The 27,101-nt window shown below is 49.5% G+C and overlaps 1 protein-coding gene and 1 long non-coding RNA gene across 2 annotated transcripts in view; one reads left to right on the top strand and one right to left on the bottom strand.

Moving 5' to 3' along the window:
* Positions 1-27,101, top strand: part of LOC123390789 — an 87,820-nt gene that overhangs the window by 37,234 nt on the left and 23,485 nt on the right. The gene's annotated exons all lie outside the window — the stretch shown is intronic.
* CSF2 (colony stimulating factor 2) lies at positions 22,986-26,060 on the bottom strand. The gene is made up of 4 exons (XM_045075533.1): positions 25,553-26,060; positions 25,415-25,456; positions 24,614-24,739; positions 22,986-23,936 (listed from the first exon to the last, which is right to left on the bottom strand). The coding sequence occupies exons 1-4, from the start codon at positions 25,709-25,711 to the stop codon at positions 23,802-23,804; spliced, it is 462 nt and encodes a 153-aa protein (XP_044931468.1). The 5' UTR covers positions 25,712-26,060; the 3' UTR covers positions 22,986-23,801.

A 27,101-nucleotide genomic window follows, 5' to 3' on the forward strand; every position in this document is an offset into this window, starting at 1 on the left:
GTTTCAGAGGAGGTTTCAGGCTCAAGGTTCAGCCCCCTGCTTCTCTCATCTACGAGGGACTGACAGTATCCTACCACTGTCATTGTCACTGTCTAGCTGGGTGAGCTCATGTCCAGCTGGGTAGGTCTCTCGGGTAGAAAATCAGGGCTGGTTTTCCCTGGATTCCAGGCTGCCTGAGTCATTGTTTCTGGTCTCAAACTCTAGGCAGTTTCTTGTGATTCAGCATAGGTTGGCTCTAGGCCAGGCTGACACAGGACCTCTTATCTGTGGTGAGGATGGTCTGCAGTCTCCAAGGGTCCTGTCAGGACAAGGCCATCCACCTCCACCCAGACTGAGACCTCGGTCAGAGATGACTTGAGGCTTCTGGCCCAAGAGAAGTGTCATCTTGGATAGTAGGCACTTAAATGGGGAGTCTTCCCCAGGTATTCCCCCTCCTAAGCCTTTTAGAAGGGAGAGTACTCAGACCCAGTATGGCCACACTAGAGATTACATCACCACTTCAGACCTGGAGGTTAGGATTCCTTCTGATAGCAGCACACACACACACACAGGAATTAGCACAGAACTTTCAGAGAGTCCTATCCTCCTAGAGCTGAAGCCTCACTGGTGGGCCCCCTCAGAGCTAAATGGTTTCTGTCTTTCAGGACCTAAACACGGAAAATGGAAGATGGGCTGTCTCTGCTCACCTCCACAAAGGTCTACCAAGCCCGTTTTTATCTGCTGATTCTTCCTCTGTGACTTCCATAGCAGTCTGCAGCAGAGAATGTCGCCCCTATTCTTGGAGAAGAAATCAGGTCTTAACTCTGCTAAGGGAGTTGGCCCAGAATTGTACAGTGTAGTGGCATTCAGAGCCAGGCTAGGTGCTAGTCAATGCACCATACTACCGATGGAGTGCCCAAGTTTCAGAGAAGAACCTCTATGTGTCTGACCCTATTAGCAGCCAGCCAGCCGTCAGCCCTTGCCACAAGCCTGGGGTCTCTCAAAAGCTGGGGAAAATATAATTCAAGTCTCTGCCAGGGTTTGGTCTACCCCTTGTCCTGCTATAGGGTGAGGTTTAGCCTGAGAGCTGAGGCTAGGCCTTTACGTATTACTGATATATATCCTGCAGCCTTTTCTTTTGGCCTCTATAGCCAATCAGTCCCCTGAAGAGGACCAAGTAGGGCAAGACAGGTGACCAACTTGAAGGCTGGTCTCAGATGCAGAGAGGAGGAGAGCATTTTCACAAACTCGCCAATGATCACAGACTAATAACATGGAATTAGATGGTGTGAGGTAAGCCCTGATTGAGAGTTCCATTGAAGGTAGCTTTGACCTATTTTCAAGGCCTGTGGTGGCAAGAGGAATTTTTGGCCACATCATAAAGTGTTTTGCGGCCACCTCTGATAGACCCAGCTCAGGAAGTTGTAATTTTCCACTATTAGGTTGTTAGTCACCAAAGCGATCCCTGCCCCCAGCTCCTGGCTCCTGCACTGTGGCAGGCTGACAAAGGTGGGCCATCCAGTGGGGAAGTGCCTCTGTAGGTTAGACCTCAGCAGCAGGCCAGAAGTTCCAGAAGCACTGAGCATTGAAGCTGGGCCTTCTCTGCGTTTGACCTCTTTGTGGAGCCTTATAGCGCGATTCCAAGATTTACGTAACCATCTTGAGTGCTTTGTCTTCACTGGGAGATTTAGTTTGGACAAGGCAGAAAGCCTGTTTTTTCTTCTCCCACTCCCCGTGCTTGTGTTCTCTCTCTCACTGTGTGTCTGTCAAATAAATAAAATCTTAAAAAAAAAAAAAAAAGAGAGAGAGAGAGAGAGAGAGAGAGATTCCTTAAACTAGTGAAGGGTTATAGGTAGAGAGTAACTCCCAGAAAATCCACTTAAGGGATGACCCCTGTACTCTTTGGTATCAGTAACTATGAGGGCCTAGTCTTTCTGGGATTTTTCATTTTAAGAAAAGAGAAAGTCTTAAGCTGAAGGAATCTACTAATAGAGGCATTTCATAAAGCTCTTTCAGGAAATCATGTAGGGCTCAGAGCTCCTTGCCTGTTAGAAAGATGGGGTTGTGTGGTGTTCATACCTGCATCCCAGGCTTCACTTAGGGAGGCAAAATTAGATGTAACCCATACTTCTCTCGGAGTTTTGCCTAGTTAACCCCTTCTCCCAAACTCCCAAACTCTTGGGTTGTCTGAGCTCCTGGGCTCACTTGGGTGCATCTGAGGAGCATTCCTGCTCCTGGCATTGGTGGAGCACTGCCAGGCTGAGGGCTAAGGAGAGCAGCCCCCTGATCCCTGCTCCCAGAGCCAAGGGGACAGTCATGCATCTATTTGCCAGATGGTGGCATTTTCCTAAATGGAAAGGGCAGGAGTGGAGTCCTCTATGGCCTCTAAAGGAACCTTCCTCCCTGAACCTGCAGCTATTTCTGGCTTGGGCTCTGTGCTCATCTGTCAGTCAAGGCATGTATGTGGTAGATAAGAACCCAGGGAAGCAGGAGTTTCTGTACTGGTGGCAGGCAGAATGGGTTGGGAATGGGGAAACTAGGCTTTTCCTCTTATTTCTATCAGAAACAGTCTTAAGGTGGCCATAGTGGTTCGTTCATTTGTTTGTTTGCTTGTTTGTTTGTTTGTTTGTTTGTTTGTTTGAAAGGAACCCTTCTTTTGTTGGAGGAGCCAGGGATTGACCCAATGTTCCAGATGTTTGGGAGCCTCCAAGGGTTCTTTTCAGGCCTGTGAAGTGACACTGCTCACCGCCCCCACCACCATTACAGCCAGGCCCTTGATACTGATGTGGGTCAGAGAAGGGAGCTGAGAAATAAAATTCATTGCCAAGCTCTGTACGGTCTTCTCAGTCCAGATAGAGAATCTACAAAGAAATAGGTTGCTTCCTGTAGGGAAGTGGGAGTAGCTGATGAACCAGCATCGCATCCAGGACAGGCTGAGAGGGAGGCCTGTCGCTTATATACACTACCTCAGTCGAGAAATTGAGAGAACAGCTGGGCAGGAGTGAGGTGATCACTCTTCCCTCAAAAAAACAGGAGTCTGAGTTCACAGGAAAGTGACTTTAAATAACACAGGTGGGCAAGCCCCAGACATTACTGTAATCTTTCACAGACATCCTTTTCATAGTGTTTCTCACATGTCCCCACCTTAATCAACAGAGCTGACCACAGTGAATGCCTTTCAGGGTGACTCAAGACCACTCCTCAGGCTGGCCACTGTGCCTTGAATCTAGGCAAGGATGCAGGTGCAGCTGGAGGTGGGACCAGCCCTGAATGGGCAACAACCCCTAAACAGTCCCTCACTTGTCATTAGGCAAAAGAAAATAGTGATGTGAACCACTGTGGGTGGTGGAGATGGTGAGAAATGTTGGATTCTGGTTATATTTTGAAAGGGAGAGCCATCAGGATTTGCTGAAAGAATAAATGTGGAATATGAGAGAGAGTGCAGTCAGTGATGATTCCAAGGGTTTTGTTCTGGGCAGCTGGGGAAAAGGGCATGATGTGACCTGAGATAAAGAAAACCATGAATGGGCGCCTGGGTGGCACAGTTAGTTAAGGATCTGCCTTCGGCTCAGGTCATGATCGCAGGGTCTTGGCATTGAGCCCCGCATTGAGCTCTACATGGGACTCCCTGCTTAGTGGGGAGTCTGCTTCTCTCCTGCCTGCTTGTGCTCTCTTGCTATCTCTACTGCTGCTCTCTCTCTCTCAAATAAATAAAATCTTAAAAAGAAAAAAGAGAAGACCATGGATGAGGTGCATTTGAAGGGGAAGATTGGGGGTTCACTTTTGAATGTGGAAATGGATGATAATATCCACTTCCTGGACTGTAGTGAGGATTAAATAAGATAATATAAGAAAGCACTTAGCATTAGCACATGGCCAGCTTTCAGTAAGTGTCACTTTCTCTTTTCCACTGTCAGGCAGGTGGCTGAAGCCTGAGCAACTGGGGTCCTCCCAGCCAATTTTGACTAGTTGTCTTTTCTGCAGAAATAATGAGCCAATCAGATGCCAAGTCATTCTCCTCTCAGGTGGTTTTCTCACCCTTCAGAAAACTTTCACTGTTGCTAACAGGGTCTTTCACTTTGTTAAAGTTTTCTCAGCAATGTTGACACACTGATGTGATGAAGAGTTTTTGCATCAATGACACCTTTAGGCCCAGGCAGCCCCTCTGGGGGTCTTACCCTTTCCATGTCAGTCAGTACGCAGGTGACAGATGGGCAGGGGGGAAATACTTTCTCACAACAGTGGGTAGAAACTAAGGGAAGGAGTGTTTCTGGAAGCTACACTTTTTATTTTCAAAAGATGTTTGACATAATAGTAGATTACAACTTTCTCTTAGGTCTTTGAATCAAAATAAACTTTTGACTCTGAATAAAATTGCTAGCGTGTGGCCCATTACAGTTGCTGAAGGAACAAAACAGAGAAGGTGATAACACGGAAGAAATTGTTCACAAAGGGCATACATGTGTACTTGGTTCTCTGGATAGCGGGTAGAGAGGTGCACCAGGCATGCTAACTGAGTGCCATTCTCTGGACAGGGGGTGTGTTTTAACTTTACTTGTTTAGATTTTTCACAGTAAACGTAAATCATTCTTAGGACCTAAGAGTAATTTCTAAGAAATGTCTGGAACGTTCAACTACAGTGTGTGCAGCACTGCAGTGTGCTGGTTCTCTTGGGAGGTATTTTTGGTGTTTACGTTGCTTCACCTGAGGGGCAGCCTGACCATGCTCTAACCACAGTGGAACAGACTGTGCAGGGACAGCTGAGATGGCAAAGGCTTAGGAAAATGGATGACCTTCCCTGGAAGTGCCCACACTTTCCTTGTCATCTGAGCTTGGTCACTGCTGAGACCCAGAGCCATGTTCCCTCTCACAGGGAGCCTTTGCTTCAGGCAGAAATGTGTAAACTCCTCCAGGATTTTATTATGCTTCTGTACCCCGGTTTATGGTGTAAGAGCTAGCCATAGAGGTAGGCTGCCTTTGACAGCTTGAGGATAACAAATCTGCGTCTAGTTCTTCTTGAGGGCTGCTTATAAAACTGGCATATATGAGAACAATGATCTCATTCTTATTCTGTTTAAATTCTGGAGATTGATTCATGGGTACCTGCCAGTGTGGGCATGAGCAATTGAACCCCAAATATACATGCATCCCTGGCCTGTAAAATAGTTCAAGAGCCAAGCTATGTTTCCACATGGTCTCTCAAGAAGGCTATCAAATTGTGCAGAAGCAGAGCATTTGAGTACCTACCCTAGTATTGTCCCAATCTAACATTCTTCTGGGCCCATTCTTAGAGTCTTGAACAGCCAATTCTTGAAAAATAATAACAATTCTCATACTCTCTGGTCCTTGGGGTCCTCTGCATTGTGCCTAGCTGGTTGAGGAACTGTCACTGGGTGCAGCACAAACATCCATACCCTTTCCCTCCTCAAGCCACTAAGGTGAGCTCATGGGAGTGGCTTCATTTTGGCCCCCAATACTGAATGCCCTCATTGGCCTTCTGCCTCATCCCTGATACTGCCATTTGTGCTGCAACTGTCCTTGCCTCTGTTCCTAACCCAAAGCTTCATCTTGACATCCCAGCCCTCTTGCTTTGGTATCTTTGGAAATTGGTTGCTGGTGGAGAGGAGAGCTCTCCTTGATGGTGAGCAATGGTATGAGCATGTGGTGAGCAGCACTGCTGACCACTGACTTTTCCTCTCCTGACAGCCTTCCTCTCCCAGCCCATGTTGCTAACCTCTGTCTCACATTCCTCTCTGATCCCCTATGGCCAGAAGCCCAGAACTGTTCCAGACAGGGAGGATATCCCCTTGCGTGACTGATTACCAACATGCTTCAGCTTCCTTGGGCATTACCTCTCGGTGTCAGTCTGGATCATGACCAGGTGAAGGCGCTAAGTGGCAGTGGTCATTGGGCAGCTATGGCATCCAGCCATCAAAGTCCCAGCAGTTCAAGGTACTGGAGCTTCAGGCAGAAGGTTACTTGCTATATCTCAAGTCCAGTTCCTCATATGACCAGGACCAGGGTGTCCTGAGACTGAGCACACACCCTGGCAGTATCAGGTCTCAGGGCTCCCTCACAATGTGCCCCTACTTCTTCCTGGATACTTCTGGCTCTGTCCAAGGCCATTTGGCAGCAGTCTTCAAAAGCCCCAGCTAGCTCAGGACCAGAGGGTGGAAGAGTCAAGAAATTCTAGAACATTCTTTCATTCACTGCTTTACTATCTATGTCCCCCTCTAGAATGTAAGTACCAAGATGATGGAGAATCTTTCTTGTTTCTCACTTTCCCCAATGCCCCCAGACAGTGCCTGATATACAGTAATTAGGACCCCATTAAAGTATTTATTTCTTAAATAAATTGATTCAATCCAACAATCCATCTATACCTGCTTCAGAAGAACTCACATTCTAGTTACTGGGCTGTTTCATAGTCCAGAGTGACCTAGATGCTGAGTTGGGAGGAGAGCTCCTCCTCCTTACAGGTGACAAAGACACAATTTGCTATGACCCCATAAGATGGGGAAAAGTCCTTTTAGCAGGGTGCTAGCCAGCCAGTAGGCCACATGTCTCTTTAAAGGCAGCAGGAAGCCAGGCTCTGAGATAAGCATGACTGCCAGTGTGATAAAGGTGGGGAAAGGGCCAGAAGGTAGAGAGGTGGGGCTGCTCTGTGGGGATGTCCAGGCCTCTGTGGCTGGCCAAACAGCACCACATGTTTCCTGTGGGGAACAAGGAGAGGAGATTCCCTCCAGAGGCCCTGGATCTGGGGCTGCCCCAGCTGCCTCACCCTTGACCTCACTGAGGTGGCTAAAACACAGGGCTGCTGTCCCTCACATCTGCTGTCTGCTGTTCTTGGACACATAAGTGCCCCCTCTAGGGAAGATGTTGGACTCATATGCTCTCTGCCCTGGCTCCTCTGTGTTTTAGTCTCTTTGTTGGTAAAATGGCTCTACCACACTGGTGGTTGTGAAGAGTCTGGGATGCCAAGGAGGGGGGTGTCAGTGGGAACTATAGGCTGGAGCCTCAAGGAGTGAGGCTATAGAAGGCTGTGATATGAGGTATGAGAGGCAATCTGGGGGAGGTGGATAGACTGGGTAAGGCTCAAGAAGAAGGTCCTGAGGCAGGCATTGGACAGACCCTTAGACACCCCCAGGTCTAACTGGCTTGATGGTGCTGCATAACAAAAACCTGGCATCCCTCTCAGTATCTTATCCTTGCTGGTTTGTGCTGAGAAGCAGGGAGGATAGTGTTAGAGCACCTGACGAGAAATCTGAGACCAGGGTTCAAGTGTTTGGCCATGTGACTCTGGACAGGTTATTTCTCTACTCAGAGCTTTAGTTACACCATCCGTGGAAGAGGGGTCATGGTCTCACATGATTGTAATGAGCATTAAAGAAATGATATAAGTCATTCCAGTGACACTATGGGCTTCACCTCCCCAGTCCTGCCAGGGTCATCTTCTGGGGTGGGGATGGCAGGGGAACTGTGGACTGAACTAAGGAAGCCAGAAAACCGCTGTCCTGACTCAGTAGCTTGCTCCACCCTGGCCTCTGGCCCAGATTCTAGAGGCCTTAGTCAAGGGGTAGGTGTCAGAGCTGGGGGTTTCCCTGTAGGTTCCATGGGGCAAAAGCTTAGTAGCTCTCTGGAAAGCCCTCAAAACAGTTGGATATAGCCCTGCTTGAGAAGAACTCAGAACAGACGTGTGGACCAGTTGGACCTGCTGCCTGGGGAAACCCAAGCATGAGCTGGCATCTGGACCTTAGTAGAGTTCTTGTCCATCCTCCAGCAAGGGTCTAGAGAAAGCTTAAAGAGCGGCTGGGGTCGTCTGCAGGCCAAGGGCTGCTCTCACTTGGAAACTGCTTGGCATCCAGTCTGTCCAGAAGTCTTCCAGTGCCTAACTATGCAGGCCTCTTCCACTCACATCATCTCCTATTCCCCATCATCCCTTCATTCCACTGTCCCAAAGCCCCTGCTAAGAGATGCCACTTCACCCTATACTGACCTGCTCTCTCCAGGATTAGAGCTCTTTTCTGACCTGTTGGTCTTCCCTGCCTCCATGGTGCCACTACTGGCTCCCTCCCTTCTCGGACCAGAAGAATCTTTTGCAGATTTCTTTGCCTCTGCCCACCTCCTAGGTTTGCAGTTACCTTGGGACTTGGTTTTTTCTCTTCCTGGCTATACTAGATGTCTCAGACTTGCAGTCTAAGGGCCAGATCAGGGCCTTCACCCTCCAACCAGGGTCCCTGCCTTTTCTTAACATGCTACCCCAGAAGAGATAGCACCTCAGAATCATGGTATTCCCCAGGCATGTTCTGCATACCTTTCTTTGGGGGAGAAATCCCACCGTTATGGAGCTACCCTGTGCAGTCGAAAGAAACAATTAAGAATGATGATCCTATCAAAAATCCCTTACCAAGGGGCGCCTGGGTGGCTCAGTGGGTTAAGCCGCTGCCTTCGGCTCAGGTCATGATCTCAGCATCCTGGGATCGAGTCCCGCATCGGGCTCTCTGCTCAGCAGGGAGCCTGCTTGCCTCTCTCTCTCTCTCTCTCTCTCTCTCTGCCTGCCTCTCTGTCTACTTGTGATCTCTCTCTGTCAAATAGATAAATAAAATCTTTAAAAAAAAAAAAATCCCTTACCAAGTTTGCAGATCTGAACCTGTCTTATGACTTAAAACTCACTGGCTAAAGAAACCAGATCACCGGGCTCCTGGGTGGTTCAGTGGGTTAAGCCGCTGCCTTCGGCTCAGGTCATGATCTCAGGGTCCTGGGATCGAGTCCCGCATCGGGCTCTGCTCAGCAGGGAGCCTGCTTCCTCCTCGCTCTCTCTCTGCCTACCTCTCTGCCTACTTGTGATCTCTCTCTGTCAAATAAATAAATAAATAATCTTAAAAAAAAAAAAAAGAAAGAAACCAGATCACCAAAAGAAAAGATCCCAGAACAGTACAGCAAGTGTGCATAGTTATGTTATCTAGCCTTTTCCAAAAGGGACCTGTGGTAATCTATTCAAGTAAGTATAGATACTGTTTAACTGTAGGTAGTATAGATATCTAAAGGTTTTAGGGACTGTTGAACACGGGATTTGAGTTGAAATTGTTATATGGAGATCTGAAGGAATATAAACCTTCAAGCATATGTAGTTCAGATAATAAATAGATTCTTTACCTGAATCCTGTTCATCATAGGCCTTCTGGATCCACACACCCATCCAGTAATATAATCAGATAAACACACTTGATTAGCATAATTCCCTACCTTAGGTCCTTGATATATGAGGTAAGAGCTGTCAGAGAGAAGAAAGCCAAGTGGAAGCCTCTAAAACTTCCTGTTCCAGCCAAAATGGTATATTAAAAACAATGTAACATTCCAGAGGTCATGGCAGAAATTAGTGCTACCATTGAAGACCTAAAGGAAATCCATCAAATCTTCATTTAAGTCACCAGTAAAACCCAGATATCTCCTAGAGGATGGCACTGGGCTACTACCTGTTCAACAAGTGGCAGCCATAGTTATAGCCCCTGTGCCTACCAGATGTTGTATTTTTACTACAGCAGATTAACATAGCTTTGAGCATTGAGTGGCCACTGCTCTTGATGGCTTCATTCTTTTCCATCCCTTTCAAACAGTTTGCATTCACTTGGCCAAAAAAACAGTATCAATTTCTGGGCATAAGTTTTTTCTCCTTCTTTCCATCATAATATAGTCCCAAGAGATCTGGACCATTTGTACATCCCACAGACCATCATACTGGTCCACTGTGTTGGAGATGTCATGCCAATCAGACAAGGTGATCAAGAAGTGACTGACACTTTGGTGGCCATGACAACACACATGCATGCCAGAAGGTAGTTTCAGAGCTGGCCACAGCAGCAAACTTTTTAGAGATCCAGTGGTCTACAGCCCATCAGGAAATTTCCTCCAATGTATAAGACAAATTATACAGAAGAATGAAACATGTCCAGTAGGCCTCTTAAAGTTATGGATGCAACCTACTGCACATCTGGGAATATTATTCTGACCCATATCCCTGACAGTAACACAAAAGCTTGCCATCTTTGAGTGGGCTCCCAGGCAGGAGAGGGCTCGGCAGTAGCTTCAGGGTATTGTACAAGTAGCCCTGCCTTTTGCAGATGTCAATAGTGGTTTTTACAGATGTCAATAGTGGTGAAAAGTTGTTGTTTCCCTGGGATTCTGGATCAAGGCCATAACCTACATGGGGGAATTATACACCTTTTGAGAAATAGCTCCTGTTATACAACTGAGCCCTAGTGGAGCTGGAATGATTGTGCAGCTAGACTACTTGTGATGAGTTGGTTTCTGCCAGACTTACTAGGCCATAAGGTCAGGTGGGCCTAGCAATAACCCATCATAGGCTAGAAGTCATACATCTAGAGTCAAGTATGATCAGGATTGGAGGGCACAAGTAAGCTCTACAAACAAGTAATCTAAAACTCTATGCCATCTACTTCTATGGGACAGGAGCCTCTCCCTCAGCTCATACCTACCTCTGCATGAATGATCCCCCTAGGACCAGCTGATGGAGGAGGCAAAATCCCAAACTCGGTTCACAAACAGGTTAGATCCATATATGGACCAAGCCAAAAATGGTTAGGGACTATTAGCTCCACTCAAGGATGACCTTGAAAGGCAATAGTGTGGAAAAACCCAGTGGGCTAGAGCTTTAGGTGGTACATCTGGCCATGGGCCATGTACTCATGGACAGTGGCAAATGGCTTGGCTGGTTGGTCAGGGACCTAGAGGGAGAAAGACTAGAAAACCTGGAACAGGAAAGTTGAGGACAAAGGAATGTGATGGACAAATATCTGTGGTATAAAGTATGAAGAGTTTCATATTGCATGGTAATGGTCCCCAGAAATCCTACCACAGTGGAAGTGGTACACTAATCAGGTAGAAAGGGGTGCCTGGGTGGTGCATTTGCCTAAGACTTTGACTCTTGGTTTTAGCTTAGGTCATGATCTCAGGGTCGTGAGATTAAGCCCTGCATGGGGCTCCATGCTTAGCACTGAATCTGCTTGAGTGTCTCTCTCCCTCTGCCCCCCTTCCTCAGATTGTACGCACACGTGCTCTCTCTCTCTCTTTTTCTTTCTCACAAATAAATAAATCTTTTTTTAAAAAATCAGGTACATAGGAGCACCTGGGTGGCTCAGTGGGTTAAAGCGTCTGTCTTCGGCTCAGGTCATGATCCCAGCATCCTGGGATCAAGCCCCACATTGGGCTCGCTGCTCAGCAGAGAGACTGCTTCCGCCTCTCTCTCTGCCTGCCTCTCTGCCTACTTGTGATCTCTGTCTATCAAATAAATAAATAAATCTTTAAAAAAAAATCAGGTCCATAATACATTGACTCTTCAGTTGATTCTCTCCAGCTCCTATTGTTCTACCAGGTACAGCTCAATGGGGACATGAATGGAATAGCCATGAGGGCAGGGATGGAGGCTCTGCATAATAAACCCAGTACCATGATCTCTTTCTTACCGTAGTTGATCGAGTTACTGCCATTGTCCTATGTCTATCCTACCAGCAACAGAGACCAACCTTGAGCTCCAGATAGAATATTGTGTCTCTTTGTTGGGGGATTTCCTTCGCTGAAAAAAATTGCTGTGCCTAAAATCATGCCATTGTCCAGAGACAGCCTGTATCCAATTACTGATGAACCTTGACTTCCTCCTCCCTCCAGCTCAGGAAAACTTTGAAGGACCACCCTAGCTCTAGGATTCTCCTTTGGGTTAGCTGAAACTTTTGTTGTGACTGCATTAAGTCCAGCTTCTCCCCCTGCCCAGTCCTGCTTCCCTTCTCTTCCACAAGCAGTCTTGCATGCTAATCTCTGTCTCAGAGTCTCTGTCCCAGGGACCAGTCTGAGACAGGCAGCCAAGTCATGGTTTTAGTAAGAAGATCCCTTCAAGGTAGAAATATCTCACTCCTTCCCAGGGGTCTCTTGGACTCTATAGAACTGAATGTGTCCAAGTCAGCCTCAGTCTCCTTACTTATGAAAAAGGTTAATCACCACGTCTTCATCTGCCTTGGAGTCTCTCCCCTTAGCTAGGACCTTTGAAGATATCAGGTCTCTGGACCCTGGAGGTCATAGGCATGAAGAGAAAAGCTGGCCACTTAAGAGCTAAGCATTTTCTGGGCGCCTGGGTGGCTCAGTGGGTTAAGCCGCTGCCTTCGGCTCAGGTCATGATCTCAGGGTCCTGGGATCGAGTCCCACATCGGGCTTTCTGCTCGGCAGGGAGCCTGCTCCCTCCTCTCTCTCTCTCTCTCTGCCTGCCTCTCTGCCTGCTTGTGATCTCTGTCTGTCAAATAAATAAATAAAATCTTTAAAAAAAAAAAAAAAGAGCTAAGCATTTTCTTAAACAGTGGGCCTGCATCTTCTACTTGACACTCTCCATAGTGCCCACAGAACCTGGACTCACAGTAGTCCCTCAGACCTTTTCCAGGACAAGCAGGTCCACCATGCTATGAGTAGGTGGCCCCAGGAGAAATATGGGGGATGATTTCCTTGCCCCCAGGGCTTAGAAAGGAAGGTGGGGACAAGAGGATGGATTTATTCTTGAGTCTAGCTCCAGGGACAATGAGGGCCACTGCCTATTCCCTTCCTGGGGACCATGGAGTAGGGCAGATTAGTAAAAGTCTCTCAAAGCCTCTGATCACAGTGACAAGAGGAAATTACAAGAGTTTCTAAGGGCCAAAGTCAGGACAGAACTACTACTACAGCAGCCAGGGACTAGCTGGGACTGTCACTGCCAGGGACTTTAAGTCTGTGTGTCAGTCTATCACTGCCACTGTCCCCAGCTGGTCTCTCCTATCTTTCCCTTCCAAGTTCTGGCTGAGTCTTCCAGTGCCAGGGACTCTGTCAGTATCTGTCCATCTGTTACTTTCAGGAGCTCTGAGCTATGTATGTCTCTTTGTCTGTCACTGTCATGGACCTGCTCTGTCTGTGTCTGTGATTCCTGGACCTTTGGATTGCTGATTCTAGGGAAAGATGCTCCTTCTTACCATGGGGGCTCACAGTAACTAGAGGACCCAGGCCCATAGCCACAGCTAGTGTTTTTGTTTTGCCATGGAACCCATGTCTGTGTCTCTGTCCCTGATATTCATAGGCACTGGAGCCTTTGGCGTGACTATGGCCAGAGGCTCTTGCAGCTTTCACTGATTTCAGTCTGATTCCCAACACTGGATGGGACTTGCATTTCCAAGAGTTGAACTGGTGAGAAATGAGGTGTTAGGGTTTGTCTGAGCCACAGTCCTTCTGTGAATCTGCAAGGGGCTGACGGCAGCTGCCCCAGAGAGATCCCAATGGGATAAGGGGCCTGAGGGCTGTGGGGGTCAGCTTCCTAGTGTGTGGGAAGAGAGGGGAGACTCTGAGTTACCATGTAGTTTTTGACTAGAAGCTGTGGCTCTAGCAGCTGTTGCTGACTCCCTGGCTTCCCCTCCCAGCCCATGAAATGACCCCACCCTCCTCCAGCCCTGCTGGCTGAAGAAGTCTGGGCAGGAGCCAGGGCTTCCACCAGGAGAGCTTGGGGCTGCCCCAGGCTCTGGGTAGGAGGAAGTGTGACACATTGACCAAGAGCTGCGCTTCCCTCCCTTTTCCTGTTTCCTTTGAGAGAGTACCCAAATCCATTAAGTGGGAAAGGGAGCAGGCAGCTATGCTGGTATTAGATTCCCAGCTCCCCTGGCTCCTGGGTGGCCCAAGGTCATCCTCTTGGCTCACTACTCAGATGCTGTTGTTGATAAGGACAATGCTAACAACATCCCTCACTATAAAGGTATACCTTATAGCCTTGTGCTGCTCTTTGTCCCACAGAGCATTTTCTAAATGTTGGGAAATTCATACATTTTCATCTTGATTTCTGTAAAACCTATGTGGATTTCTTTTAATCATAGCTGAGAAGAGATGCCTTTTCATCAGACCCTGGAATAAGGCCACTGTTGACACCCATGCAATTGAGGGGATTCTCCTTAGACCTGGGGGATAGGGCAGTAGTTCAGAGAAGAGACCTCACAATCCCCTGTGGGGACTTAGGATGGTAGCACATCCTGAGGCCCAGGAGATGGGCAGGCAAGCCTCAGAGTAAGTGTTGAGAGGAGTATGCCCCAGTAGAGCACATGTCCATTCCTGCTGGACACTGGTCTTGTTTCCTGTGGGGACAGATGCCAGGCATTTGGCTGGGGTACATTCTGGACACAAGGGCTGGTAGGAGAGCTGTAGCTGGTTAGTGTTCCTGGGTCCTCAGGCTGCTTGAGGCAGTCAAGGTGGTAAGCAGTGAGGCTGGGGGTAGGGGGTGGTCTGAGAGCCAGAGTGGCAGTTTAGGGTCTTAAACCAGATCATAAAGCTTGAAGTTCACACTGAGCCAGCAGGGAGCCCCTGCAGGACACAGCCAGACTAGTTAGATACCCCAAGGGTTGGGTTCCATGCAGAGCCTGGTACAGTTCCCAATATTTCATAGGCACTAATAAATATTTACTGAATGGATTCATGAGTGTGTAAATCCATCAGACTACCATGGGGAGAGAAGCAGGGAGCAGTCTGTCTAGAGACGAATGTCCATGAGCCATCTGTGAAGAGATGGGCTAGGCTGGGGCAGGGCTAAAGAATGGAAAAGTGCACAGATTTGGAAGGGACCAAGAAAGTGAAAGTATAAGGATGTGGTGGGGAATTAGCGAGGGAATGGAGACCCCGAGAGGAGCCCAGAACACTCCCTGGCATGGAGCCCCTCAGCCTGTTTCTCCTCTAGGATGGTAGCACATAATAGTTTTCTCGCCACCCCCCTCCCCACCAGAGACTCTGGCGCAAGAGACTTATGGACAAAGGCCCCACTGCAAAACACACTGGCAAGTGAAACTGGGCCATTTTTGACAACACTGCCCCCGAAAGGAGATGCAGATGTGGAGGCAGCCCCTACACAGCCAAAGTAGCATGGGGAAGTGGCGAGTGTAAATGGGCTAAGTTCTGTTCTTATCAATGAGCTGACTTCCCTACAGCCCGCTCAAGCCAGGCTCCCTAAGGGCAGGTCCAATGGCCCTGTGAGCAAGGTCTGAGGCCCAGGCTTACTAATCAGATTTGGGGTTTGTTTCCCAACAATTGGCTTGTCACAATGTTCACAGCTGGGCAAGACTGACCAATGCAGGGAAAAAATTCCAGAAATGAGGAGGACTTTGGGAAGCAGCTTCAGATCACATGAAAGGAAAGCAGCTTCAGATCACATGAAAGAGGTCAGAGTGATGGATAAGCAGTTTCTACAAAAGACAGGTGAACCAGCAATACTACTGCTTATAAAACACTTTTTCTTAGAAAAATATTTGGTAGTATATCTACTAAAACTAAAAATATGTATGTCCAATGATCTGGTAATTCCACACCATTCCCAGCATTTCCAACAGAAATGCATACATAATGCTCACCAAGACAGGAGTACAGGAATGTTCATAGCTTTATTAATGTGAGCCAAAAAGCAGAAACAGCCAAAATATCCACCAGCAGTGAAATGGGGACATACACGGTGGGACATGATAGACTACTTTGCAGAAACAAAATAGAATAGACTGCAGCTCCATGCCACAACCATAAAGAATTACACACACATAATGTACAAAAAACATCAAACATAGAAGCACAGTCTCTGATTCCACCTAAATGAAATTGAAGAAAGGCAAGATGAGTTTGTGGTGAAAGTGGCTAGATACCCAACGAAGTAGATACTAACGGGAAGGGGAAGAGCACAGGCAGCCTTTGGGGATGCTAGAAAATGCTCCATATCTGGCTCTCCGTGTTGGTTATCTTGATATAAGCATACATAGAATCTCACTGAAATGTATTTAATATACAACTTAGTGAAAACTCAAAACAAATATTTTTAGAAAGGCTTTTCTCCGCCTCCAATAGGACTGCAGGATCTTGAAGAAGATGTGGGCCTTGCCTGTGGGTGAGGGTCCAGTAAGTCCATTTGCGGGCAGAACCTGGGGAATTTGTGCTGATCTTCCCTTGAAGTTAAGAGAAAGAAAAGGGAGACAGGTTTAAAATTAATCATTTCTTAAGTTGAAAGAGTAGGTCTGGGCCAGAGATAACATCAGTGGCAGCAACATGAAACTGTTTCACTGCTGTTATCTCAAACCACAGTGAAAAATAACTTGTAAAGCTCTGTCTTTCCTGGCAGCCCAGGGTCTCCTCACAGCAGGGAAGTTGGTCAGCCATTTGGAAGGGTCCAGTGAGGGGGTTTCTGGGGTCCAGGCCTGAGGATTCCAAAGAGCTGACCTCCTGTATGGTCCTGCACAAAGGCCAGGCCTCTCTGGGTCCTGGGGGCAGGGAGCATCCCGCACCAACAGTAGGTAAGAGGACCCTCCCCTCAGCCCCAGATCCCAGCCTGGGGGCTGGCTCTACTCTGACCTGCTCTGCAGACCTGGATGCCCTGAACATTCTGCCCACCTCACTCCTTGGGGAAGCAGGGTCAGCATCAGGGTGCTCTCAGGAGAAATGGGCTTTCCTGACCTTGTCCTGTCTCAGCCTCCCTCTGTTCAAGCAGACTGGTCTGGGGCTGGCACTTCTCTGTGCCTGCCACAACCCTACTCGACAGTTTTAAGAAAACTGAGGCCTGAGAGAGACCTGAATGCCAGATTTCATTTTTGTGAAGCCCATGGAACACTGTGGGAGGGGCCAGGATAGGATCTGCTGGATTCAACCATGTGCCTTCAACACGAATAGCAGCTTGCTCAGAAGCCCAGGTTGGCACAGTATGTGCCTGGTCCATGCAGCCCCTGCCCCCCACTTTCAGTCAGAAAGACCCTGAATTCTCAAGCTCATACATATATAGGCAGGCAGGAAACAAGAGGAGTAAGGGCTCAGAACCTAGTTTCCAGGACCCCACTGAGGGCTGTGTGGTGCAGGCTAGATGTGTAGTGCCACCTGTAACTCTAGGCACAGGACAGTTGTGAGGTTAACTGAGGATGCCTTGGGCATCCTATCCTGCTGGCCAAGGAAGAGCAGCCAGACCTCTTTTGCTATCCATGTTATCTTAGAAAGAGGATCTAACCTTCTGGGCTTTTGAGGGGAGCAGCCCCCTTTCAAGGTAATCGCCAGCATCTTGATTGAATAACTGAGTTGGAGAGTCATTCAATACAGGCTCCCACAGGACCCCATTTACCTGAAGACACTGAAGATGCAAATTTTCCATAAGCAAGGGAACCACATGCTCTGTGCCACCATCTTGGTGCTCAGTATGTTTCCTCACATCCAGCCACATTCACATTTATACCACTACAGGGTAGGAAGCCAAGGAGAAAATCCCAATCCCACATGGCGTCATCCCAGCCTTGATGCCATTCTGGCCCTTTCACAGGGGCCTTGCCGCGTTAGCTTCATGTCCATCATTTTAATTCATGGACTGACACATTGGCTGTTTCTATGGATGAAGTTTGCCTCCTCCTGTGTGATCTCCCACATCTGAAGGCTGCATCAAAGCGTATAGCCATGCTAAGGCTTGTGAGAGAGACTGCCATGTGGCTGCCAGCAGGGTGGTCCAGTTCTTAAGGCCTAGCCTACGGAAGAGGCTATATGACCGCTTTTGTGTGTCCTGGTTCTAACCTCAGTACTGCTGAGTTCTTAGTGGGGAAGGGAGGCCCCCAGGAGGCAGGAGGTGATAAAGAGTTGAGATGGTCCCTGGTGAAGTCCCTGTGAAGTGAAGGGAGAGGTGCTGCCCTACTGTCCTGGGAAGTCCTGATGTATGGGTGAGCCTCTGTTCTCAGGCCACCCCACCTTGCTCTCCTTCCTGGTCTAGAGATGGCCCTAGCAAACCCAAGAGTGTTTCCTCAGGGTCAGACTAAGCATGACCCTCACTTGCCTTTGGTTATCTCCCTTGGAGGGATATAACTTGGTCCTCTTTTTTTTTTTTTTTTTTTTTAAAGATTCCATTTATTTGTCAGAAAGAGAGAGAGTGTGCACAAGCAGGGAGAACAGCAGGAAGATTAAGAAGCAGGGTCCCTGCTGAGCAGGGTGTCCAATGTGGGACTCAATCCCAGGACCCTGGGATGGTGACCTGAGGTGAAGGCAGATGATTATCTGACTGAGCCACCCAGCCCTGGATATTTTGCTTGGTCTCCTAGGGAAAGAGAGTGCCTAGGGCCATTCCCAGCCAGCCGGAGGTCAGGCCACTTGTGCTCAGGTATCCAGCCCAGAGCTCTGGCCTTCCAGTGTACCAGCCTCTCCACAGATGCTAAAGCAGTCATGCCACTAGGCTCCGAGAAAACTGTGGGCTCTGGCCTGCCTGAGTCTCCAGAGCAGTACTCACATGGCTCTCCCACCTGAGAAACAGTGCCCCCAACAGGAACAGTGCCACTGTCCAGATAGGAGTCTATTTGAGGGAGAACTAGGACACAGAGAAAACCCAAGTGGCTCTCACTGCAGGGTCTCTTCATGGATGGCTGTTTGGGAGCCTTGGCCAAGGTTTAAGGATGACAAGGGTATGGGGGCTGTTACTCTTTGTGGAAGAACTGACATCCCACCTTTATTCTTACCAACTTTCCTGTTTCCCTGTAGAGGCACAGAGCCTCTCTGTCAACCTTAGTTTCCTAGAGTTGAGCCAGATGCTCTGAGGCCCTATAGTGTGACAAAGATGCTGAAACAAGGCTGTGAAGCTTTGCGCAGTGCCCGTATCGTAGCCAATGAGGTTTATCCGAGGCGCAATTATTGCTAATTGAAACAAGGCTGTGGTCTGGCCTCTGGGGCTAGAGCCCACCCTGCCTTTATGAACTGTGACTGAGAGACAGAGGTACCTGTTCAATGTCACACAGCAGGTTAGTAGCAGACCAGGCCTGTGTACACACCCTGATGTCCTGAACAGAGTAATGGGATGACAAGGGTGTACAAGCTAGGCCCCAGTGCTCTACTGTTAGATGCCTCAGGCTCCGAGGTTGGAGCAGTAAAGTGGTGGGTCTTCTCCCCATTGTGTCGCTGCAGCCCCATCCTGCCATGCATCCCACAGCCTCTAGTGCTTATCACAGAGAAGTAACTTTGGGAACCCTGAGCACGCATGTGAGGTACCCAAGGGACAGGAACTCACAGCCTCTCGGGGACGTACCATGGGCTTTCTCAGGGCTATAACCATCCTTGACCACTGACCCTATTAGCCTTGACACCTGAGTGACAGGGCTGTCTTCCATGTTCTGAGATAATCTGGCAACTTTACTCAGTCACATTTGCTGACCTCCAGCCTGATGTGGCCTCTCAAGGTAGAGATGCACAGGGAGTAGTCTAAGAAGTCTAAAGCAAGAGATGGGGGTTGGCAGGGCCATGGTAGGTCTGTTGGCTACGGGCATAATCTTAAGCTTCAAAGCTAAGCAGTCTGTCAGAAGGTAGATGTTGCAGACAGGTCTGGCCTGAGCCATATTGTGGTTGCAGCTTGATACCTAATTGTATTCCAGAGCAATAGATCTTTTATCTTTCCTGGTTTGGTGAAGGACCTCCTGGTCTGAGAGGTTTGAATGGTTGGAGGCTGTCACCTCCAATAAACTCTTCAAATCAGGGTTAGGATTTGAATTGAGGGTGAGGGGTCAGAAGTTGGTAGCTCAGTGTGGCAGTAGCTCAGTGTGGCAGTACCTCAGGACCAGGGCAGCTGGTGGATTCACCAGAGGCAGCACCCCATGCTCTGGGGTGGGGGCAGTAGTAGTCAGCAAGGGTGCTTTATGCCAAGGGGGCATTGGGTGTTGTGGGAGATTTTGTAGGTGAGGGGCTTTACTTTAAAGTTGGAGAGCTATTTTCTGGTCTAGAAGAAGCTGGAGGTTTAGAGATGTCCCTGGTCCCTGTGGTGCCCCCTACCTGGTCCAAGTTCCCCACTGTGCCCAGCCATCTGTGAGTAGGCTGCAAGCCTCCATTCCTCTGAGCCATTTACCAGGTCTGACCCTTCTGTGGTCACATCAGCCCTCAGCAAGGGGCAGGGGAGGGCAGGGTGGAGAATGATATTTAGAGCCCCCAAGAGCAGTAGTAGAGACCACACAGGGAAGGGGCTTTAGCCTTGAGTCTTGGCTCTTGGATCCAGGGATGGCTGGGTGCTGAGTGAAGCTGGGGGTGGGGGGGATCCGGGAAAGGTTCTGATTCGAGTTCTGAAGGACACAGGGAGAAGAGGGCTAGTAACAAGCTGCATAGATTGATGGAGCCCTTCTTTTGTCCACTTTGCACCAGAGGGGCAGCAGAGAAGCTGATGAGGAGGGGCTCCTGCTCACCCTCTTAGGCCTCTCCTCCTGAGAGACTCCTGTCTCTCCAGGTCAGAAGTCCCGGTAATGGGGCCATCAGCCCCAGCCCCCTGCCCCTTCTGGTCTGTCATGGGCCCCAGGAGACTGGACTCTTCATGACTCTCACCAGCATTTACATATACCAGCTTTATTGAAGTAGCAGGTGCTGTTAAATCAGCTACAGAAATATTTCCTCAGGCACACCCCTGCCCCCATTACCCACCCACAGTCTCATCAGCCAGCACAGGGCCAACAAACTCCCACCCTTGCTATAAATAGTTCCCAAGCCTCCTCCACTCCTATTTCTTGCAGCTCTAGCCAGGCTCCAGTGAGAGGATAAGGTCTCAGAGTCTGTTCTTGATGGTTTTACAGGATTTCCATCCTTCTATGGATATGACAACACTCTGTAAGGCTTCCTTAAACTGGGAGAAGTTACTTTCCTCAGTAGTACAGTTCTTGGGTGATTTTGTTGGCTAAATAAGAAAGACATATTTAAGTCATATTTTTAGCAGAAAAAAATAAAAGCACACTCTTTTCTATAAGCCACAAGGGTCCTATAATAAGCCCTCCACCACCTAGGAGATAACTTTGGCAGGCCTTCCCCATCTATCTTAGGGACACACTGGGGGCCATCTGGTGATAGTGGAGTACAGGGTCAGGTCCACCTGTAGCCGTGGGGTAAGAGCCAGCAAAACATGGGCAGGTCCCTCAGTGGTCCAGGACAGGGACACAAGGACAAGCAGGGTCGGAGCACATAGGGGCCTCTGTAAGCAGGGGCCACACATGGGAATACCTCCGTCATTTCCCAAGAACATACCCCCCTAAACCACTATCCATCCTTACATAGTGGATTCCCAGTGAGGCTTATCAGCCCAGAAAGAGCCCCAGGCATGGCATGGCAAACCAAAACTCCCTTGGACTGGCTGCCCAGCTGGGGTTGGCACTGAGCAGCCCTTCCTGCTCCCCAGGCTGATTACACAACAGCCCTGCTCTGAACTCAGACCTGCTCCACACTGACCCCTGTGCATGGGGGCTTGGCAGAGGGCATCACAGAAACCTCCGAAACAACCCCTAAATCCCCACCCTCCCAACCCCCAGCCCATCAGTGAGTGTATTTTTTTTGGATCAGAAAGTAGTATGTAAGGCCTCACATGTGGCAAGTGGGGGCCATAAGAAGCCCTTTGTCCCACTGGGCCCCTGGCTATGGTAGCCTAACTATCCTCTAAGAGCAAACAGTAACTTACTTTCAGCTTTGGGCAGATTCTGGTGAGTTCTTCCATGTCCTTATAAACCTTTTTTATGTGAAGGTCATGCATGTAAGATTTCGTAAGTTCCCTCAGGGTGGAGATGAAGTCTTTTGTAAACTCACCATAGCAGGGCTCCTGAAACAGGGTGAAGAGCAGGGGGTTGGTGGTAGTGTACAGTTGAACCCCAGCCTCATCCAGCCCTGGTCACCCTGGCTAGATGGATCCCTGAACTCAAATTCAGGCCCTACCCTGATTGTCCCACAGGTGTCCCACAGGTGCAATGGTGTCTGGTCTCTCCCTAGGCCCAGGGCTAATCTGGGAAAAGCCTAGAACCTGGCCACTGATTCATCTGTTGACTGGGCTAGAGCTCCCAAACTCAAACTCTCCCCGCCCCCCCAGGATTCCTCACTCCAGTGTTTTTTGTTCTTATCTCTGTGATGGGTACTGACTGGGGTGATGATCCCTTTCAAATGTGGTCAGAAAGGTACATGTGGCAACAGCACCTTACCTCACTGGTGTTCTGGGGCCTTTTGAAGGAACCCTGAAAGCAGGAGAAATCGATCAGAAACACAAAGGGCCACTGAGCGCAGTGAAGTTTGATGAAGACCCAGACTTACATTGTATATAATGTTGTCAGCCGAAAGTTCTTTCTGAATTTCAGCGCAGACTGCCGTGTGATTGTCGTAGGCAGACACGTTGGCTGTCATCATGGAGGCGCAATGGTTTTCTGATCCCCAGAGTGCACAAGCCAGGAACACGTACAGGTACATGGTAGGACTGGAGGGTAGCTCCACGCTGATCTGAGCCCTGAGCTTGGCAGCATTTCTGTGGAGAAGGGTACCTATATAAGTGAGTCTAAGGAAATGCTAAGTCTCTTATCAGTCATCACTGGCTTACGTGGAAGACAGAGAGGACCTTATCGCTGGGCAAAATGTGCTTTTCATGCATTTTCTATGACCACAGCACACTTCATGGATTCTTGTCTTTGCTGAAAATCATGCTTGCTCTAATAACTTTTATTTGTAATCAAATTTTGAGTCGTGACCTCTCTGCCTGCCTGTTGGGACAGGTCTGTGGCCAGGACCAGTGCTGTCTACAGGTGCAGGCCAGAGCAGAGAGAGGGAGTGGGGTGGAGAGAGAGCAAGACGGACAACAGCTGCACCAAGCCAGCTTCCTCAGGCCCATCTGTCAAGGAGAAAGCTGGCCTTGTTATCCTGTCTGCCTGACACTTGAGGACACACCCACTTCCTCATAGTCCCCAGGAGGGACACAGGGGAACAGGTTCCCGAACACAGCCTCCAACCTGGCAGGCAAAGCAAGGGAAGAACAGAGAACTGCTATTTCTTGGCCTGAAGACCTTGGGTTTTAGAGGAACGCCCCTGGTTAGATGCAAAACTTCAAGTAAAAAGAAAAGCCAGCTCACAAAAATGCCACACTAGAGCCATATCCTGATAAATTCTGAATATACATTCTGACTCTCACAGATTAGGATCACCCATTTGGGGGAAGGTTTGGTAAATATGGTGGGCCCTGACCCTGTGGTTTGTTTTTTTGTTTCCCTCTGAACAGGTAATCTATCTACTGGTTCCCCTTGGGAGTGGCTGAGGCCCTGAGTGTGAGGGTCAGGGTGTGGCCACAGGGCCAGGCCTCTGAGGGGCACAGGTGTTTTACCTCACTCTAGGGCAGGCCCATTCAGCCAGTGACCAGCCAAGCTCCAGGGACTCCCAGGCCTTCTCAGGAAGTAGGATGGCCTCGTACCGGAGCAAAATTCCCACTGACCAGGTTCCTTGACCTTCCAAGGGAAGCTAAAAACCTCTTTCTACAGTGGGAACCCTTGAGTATCCAGCGAAGCACATCTGGGTGTGCAGGTGCAGCACCCAGGCCAACTCTTACCTCCCCTCTGCTCTGTCAGGGCTGCCCCTGCTGGAGCATCCTGCCCCATCCCCAACCTGGTGGCTCCTCTTTCCCTCACCGCTTGCCCTGTGGTGAGGAGCACACCATTAGCATTTGCTCATGGTCAAGAACAAATGAAACTGCACAAATAAGAATGGGCTTTTAATAATGTATTATTATGGCAAAACATCTTGAATAAATAGAGAATATGCTCTTAAATAAATAAATAAATAAATATTAAAATACATAAATATATAAATAAATATTACTGATCCCTGCCAATGTACAATGTTCCCCATTCCCCATATACGAAGCTGGTAACAAGGGCAGCATGGCCCAGAGCAAGTCCGTGTCCCCCACCCCGGCCCTGGCCCGCCCTGTGGTCCCTCGAAGATGAAGATCCTGAGTTTCAGCAGTCCGTGGGTAGGAGTGCAGTGGTTCGGGAACTACACTCTCAGGGCTGGCTCCTGTTTGGACCGGCCTCTGTTGTTTCTGGCTGCCAGCAGTCAAAGGGGATGTTGAACAGAAATTCCTTCAGGTTTTCTTTGAAATTCCTGAAGGTGATAGTCTGGGTTGCACAGGGAGTTTCCTTAAAAACAGAACAAAATAAAACAAAACTTTTAAGTTCAGGTGTGAATGGGTAATGTGTGGGAAGCACCAGTGTGTTTCTGCACTGTCTTCTGAAACTCAGAGGCCAAAAGGCCCATTTGGAGCCTGCCTGCTGACCTGGGTCAGATGACAAGCTTGCCACCATGTGTCACCCAAAGGATGCACAACTTTGGCAGTGGCAGCCACAGCCAAGAGCCTGACAACACGCCAGCCCGAAGCTGGTCTACTGGGCTGGGCAGTTGGGCCGGTGTCTCTTTGTGTTTCAACCCAGAAGGGGCAGGAGTCCAATCTTAGTATGACCCCCTCCTTGCTCCCATACAATTAGGCACCTCACAAGGGGCCGTGGAGGTGGTGTTTGGGTTCTGGAATATGCCCTAGGCAGGACCTGAGTTTCCTTGGGTTTACCTCACCTCTGACCTCACTGATGATAATAAGGACAGAAGCAGCTCCCTCGGGGGAGTGTATAGGCCCCTAGAGCTCCATGGCTTTAACTCCTAGAGATGAAAATGGGCAGGGCTGCTCAATCTCTAGAGGGGCAAATCTGTTAAACAGAACCCCTTTGGGGTCCTGAATAGTTACAGCCAAAGGTCCCTCCTTATCCACTCCACCGCCCTAGACCAAGACCTTCCAGCTTGGGACCCTGACGTGGGCACTCACCGGGGTTTCGAGGCAGTGCTCCTTGTAGTGGTCGGCCATCAGGTTTAAGGGTTGCTTGAGGCTGATGAGGCTGCCCCGTAGGCCTTCACTGTACAGCTGTAGGCGCGTCTGCAGGCATGTCGGCTCCTGTGGGAAATGTCCATTTCCTGGTAAGTAGTGGACAAGTGCCCTCTGGTGGGCACATGACACCCTCCCCGTCACTCTTTCCAGTTCTCAGCCCTGTCCCCCAAGAGAAGGACTTGGGAGGGGCACAGGATGATGCCGGGTTCAGTCATACACACTGCTCTGTCTGTGCCAACATGAATCTGCACCATTCAGCTTAGGCCACCCCCAGCCAGCACAGCCACTTTCCCTGGCATCTTGAGAGGGTCCCAGGCCCCAGGAAAGGAGGTCACTAACCCCCACCATTCAGGGAGAAGGTAGCAGGGTGGGGTATCCTGCTATGTGAACATGGCTTGTTCCTGAAATCTCTCTGTGCTCCTCTGTTGCCAGCATGCTCTCTCCACAGGGCTTAGTCTCATGAGTGTCCCAAGCCCACAGCCCCTGTGTCCTGCAGTAACTCCCGCCTACCCACCTGTCCCCTGGTGACCCCTAGCCCCTTGAATGCTAGGTCTGTCCGTGGCTGCTCAGCTAATGGAATTCACGTGAATGCCACAGGAGCAAGGCCGGTGGCCTCCTGAGAGCCCCTCCTGGCAGCCAGCTGACTGGAGAGAAAGTGGACTGACAACCCTGTGAAAGTCCCTCTGAAATGGAGCCACCCCCAAGGTAGAGGGGAAGGTGTGTTGGAGAGAAACATCTTACCTGGCGGTCAAACATTCCAGAGACGACTTTTACTGATTCATTCTGTAGAAAAGAAAAATACCATTTTATTAAGCTGACAGGCAGGGCCAGTCCAGGCCAGCAAGGTGGCCCAGGGACAGCCTGCACTCCCTCACTCACCATCACAGCAGTCTCATCACTACTTTTGTTCAGAAGGCTCAGGGCCTCTTGGATGGCATCCACGTGCCGAGAGGGTCGAGTGACAGGTCTGGGTAAGCTGGTGGGTGCAGAGATGCTGCAGACCACAGTGCCCAGGAAAAGCAGGTTCTGCAGCCACATCCTCCTGAGGACTTTAGCCTTTCTCTCTGAGCACTGGGCTCACTGGCAAAAGAGCTCTTATATACACAGTTAGAGGAAATGATTAATGGTGACCACAAAACGCCAGGGAGGCGGGGGAACTACCTGACCTGTGGAATCTCCTGGCCCTTATCACACATGGGAACGGTGAGCCTTTCCTCCAGGTGGTCAGGCTCAGGGGTTTTTCATCAGTGAGCCCTTCCAAGAATTGGCAGCGCATCCGCCTGCCTCCTTGAGCACTCTCCAACCCTCCCTGGGTAGTCTGGCCAATGAGACTGCCCACTCCCTCTGAGGGGCCTCCGGGCACAGCTTGGACTTCCTGGCCTGAAGTGGCCAGGGCGGGGCCTGGGAGATACTGAATTGAGCTCCTACGCCCAGACTCTCCACCCTGCCTCGAATCGCAAGAAGCCTTTGGGCTGGCTGTGCCCACCCTGGGGCCTATTTCAACCAACCCTCCCCTTCTCCTCCTAGATCCCTCTCCTCTGGCCATAGTGAGAGATCTGAGTGGGAGAAAGACCCTCACAGGCCTGCATCACTGTCCATCCAGGCAGAATCCAGCCAAATGGCATAGTTCCTGGGACAGCTCCCAGCAAGGATCCAGAGTAGTCAGCAAGCTCTGCCCAGCCACGGACCTCTGCCCCACAGCACCTGTGAGCAGGGAGAATGACAGATGTGTTCATGTGACACCCATCCAGCAAGATAGCAGAGTGTTCCTTCATGGTAAGAACAGCAACAGTCCCAGTTTTCACAGCTGCGTTCAACCCCCATGCTGCAGAGGTGTGTTGGGGCTCTGAGTTTAAGTTCTGACTCCAGTACCAGTACCACCTTGCTAAGTGACTCTGGCTCTGAGCTATGTGAGCCTCACCTCCTTCTGCATGCTGACTGCCGTCCGAGATAGGCACTGTGTTCCTACACGTAGTCCCTGGCAGGGGTCAGGGTACTGCAGCTTCTCAAACTTTAGTTTTTACTTGGCCCCTACCTCAGCTCACCCCCAGCTCCAGAGGCCTCTCTGTGGAACAGGAACTGCTTCTGAAAAAGCCACAGGCTCTTGAGGGGCTGACAAGTGTTTGATTTTCACAATGGAGTTTGGAGAGGACAGCACGAGTTTATGTTTGCTGCCCCATGTTCAGAGTTTTATGGCTGTAGGAGTGTGGGTGCCTACGTGTACATTTCTGAGTGTCTGTGTGCTGGCGTGATTGGATGTTTTACATGAGGTATACCCATGTGAGCCCCCATGCCCCTGCAGGTGGCCCTCTGAAATGGAGAAGCTCCCCACACTGGTTGTGAGGTTTTTGGCCCCAGATAGAGTCTAGTTTGATGGGGTAGGACACAAGCAATGTCTGCTGGGCTCAAGTAGACAGCCCTTGACAGC

Source organism: Mustela putorius, unplaced genomic scaffold, assembly GCF_011764305.1.
Source record: "Mustela putorius furo isolate JIRA1106 unplaced genomic scaffold, ASM1176430v1.1 tig00000145_pilon_pilon_pilon, whole genome shotgun sequence".
NCBI classification, from domain to species: domain Eukaryota; kingdom Metazoa; phylum Chordata; class Mammalia; order Carnivora; family Mustelidae; genus Mustela; species Mustela putorius.

Bases quoted from the DNA above. Each gene is read 5' to 3' on its own strand.
- CSF2 (XM_045075533.1), bottom strand. From the start codon at position 25,711: ATGTGGCTGCAGAACCTGCTTTTCCTGGGCACTGTGGTCTGCAGCATC. The intron at 25,457-25,552 runs GTGAGTGAGGGA...TCTTTTCTACAG, and splicing joins GTGATGAGACTGCTGTGATG to AATGAATCAGTAAAAGTCGT. The intron at 23,937-24,613 runs GTGAGTGCCCAC...TCTGTTTTTAAG, and splicing joins AGCACTGCCTCGAAACCCCG to GAAACTCCCTGTGCAACCCA.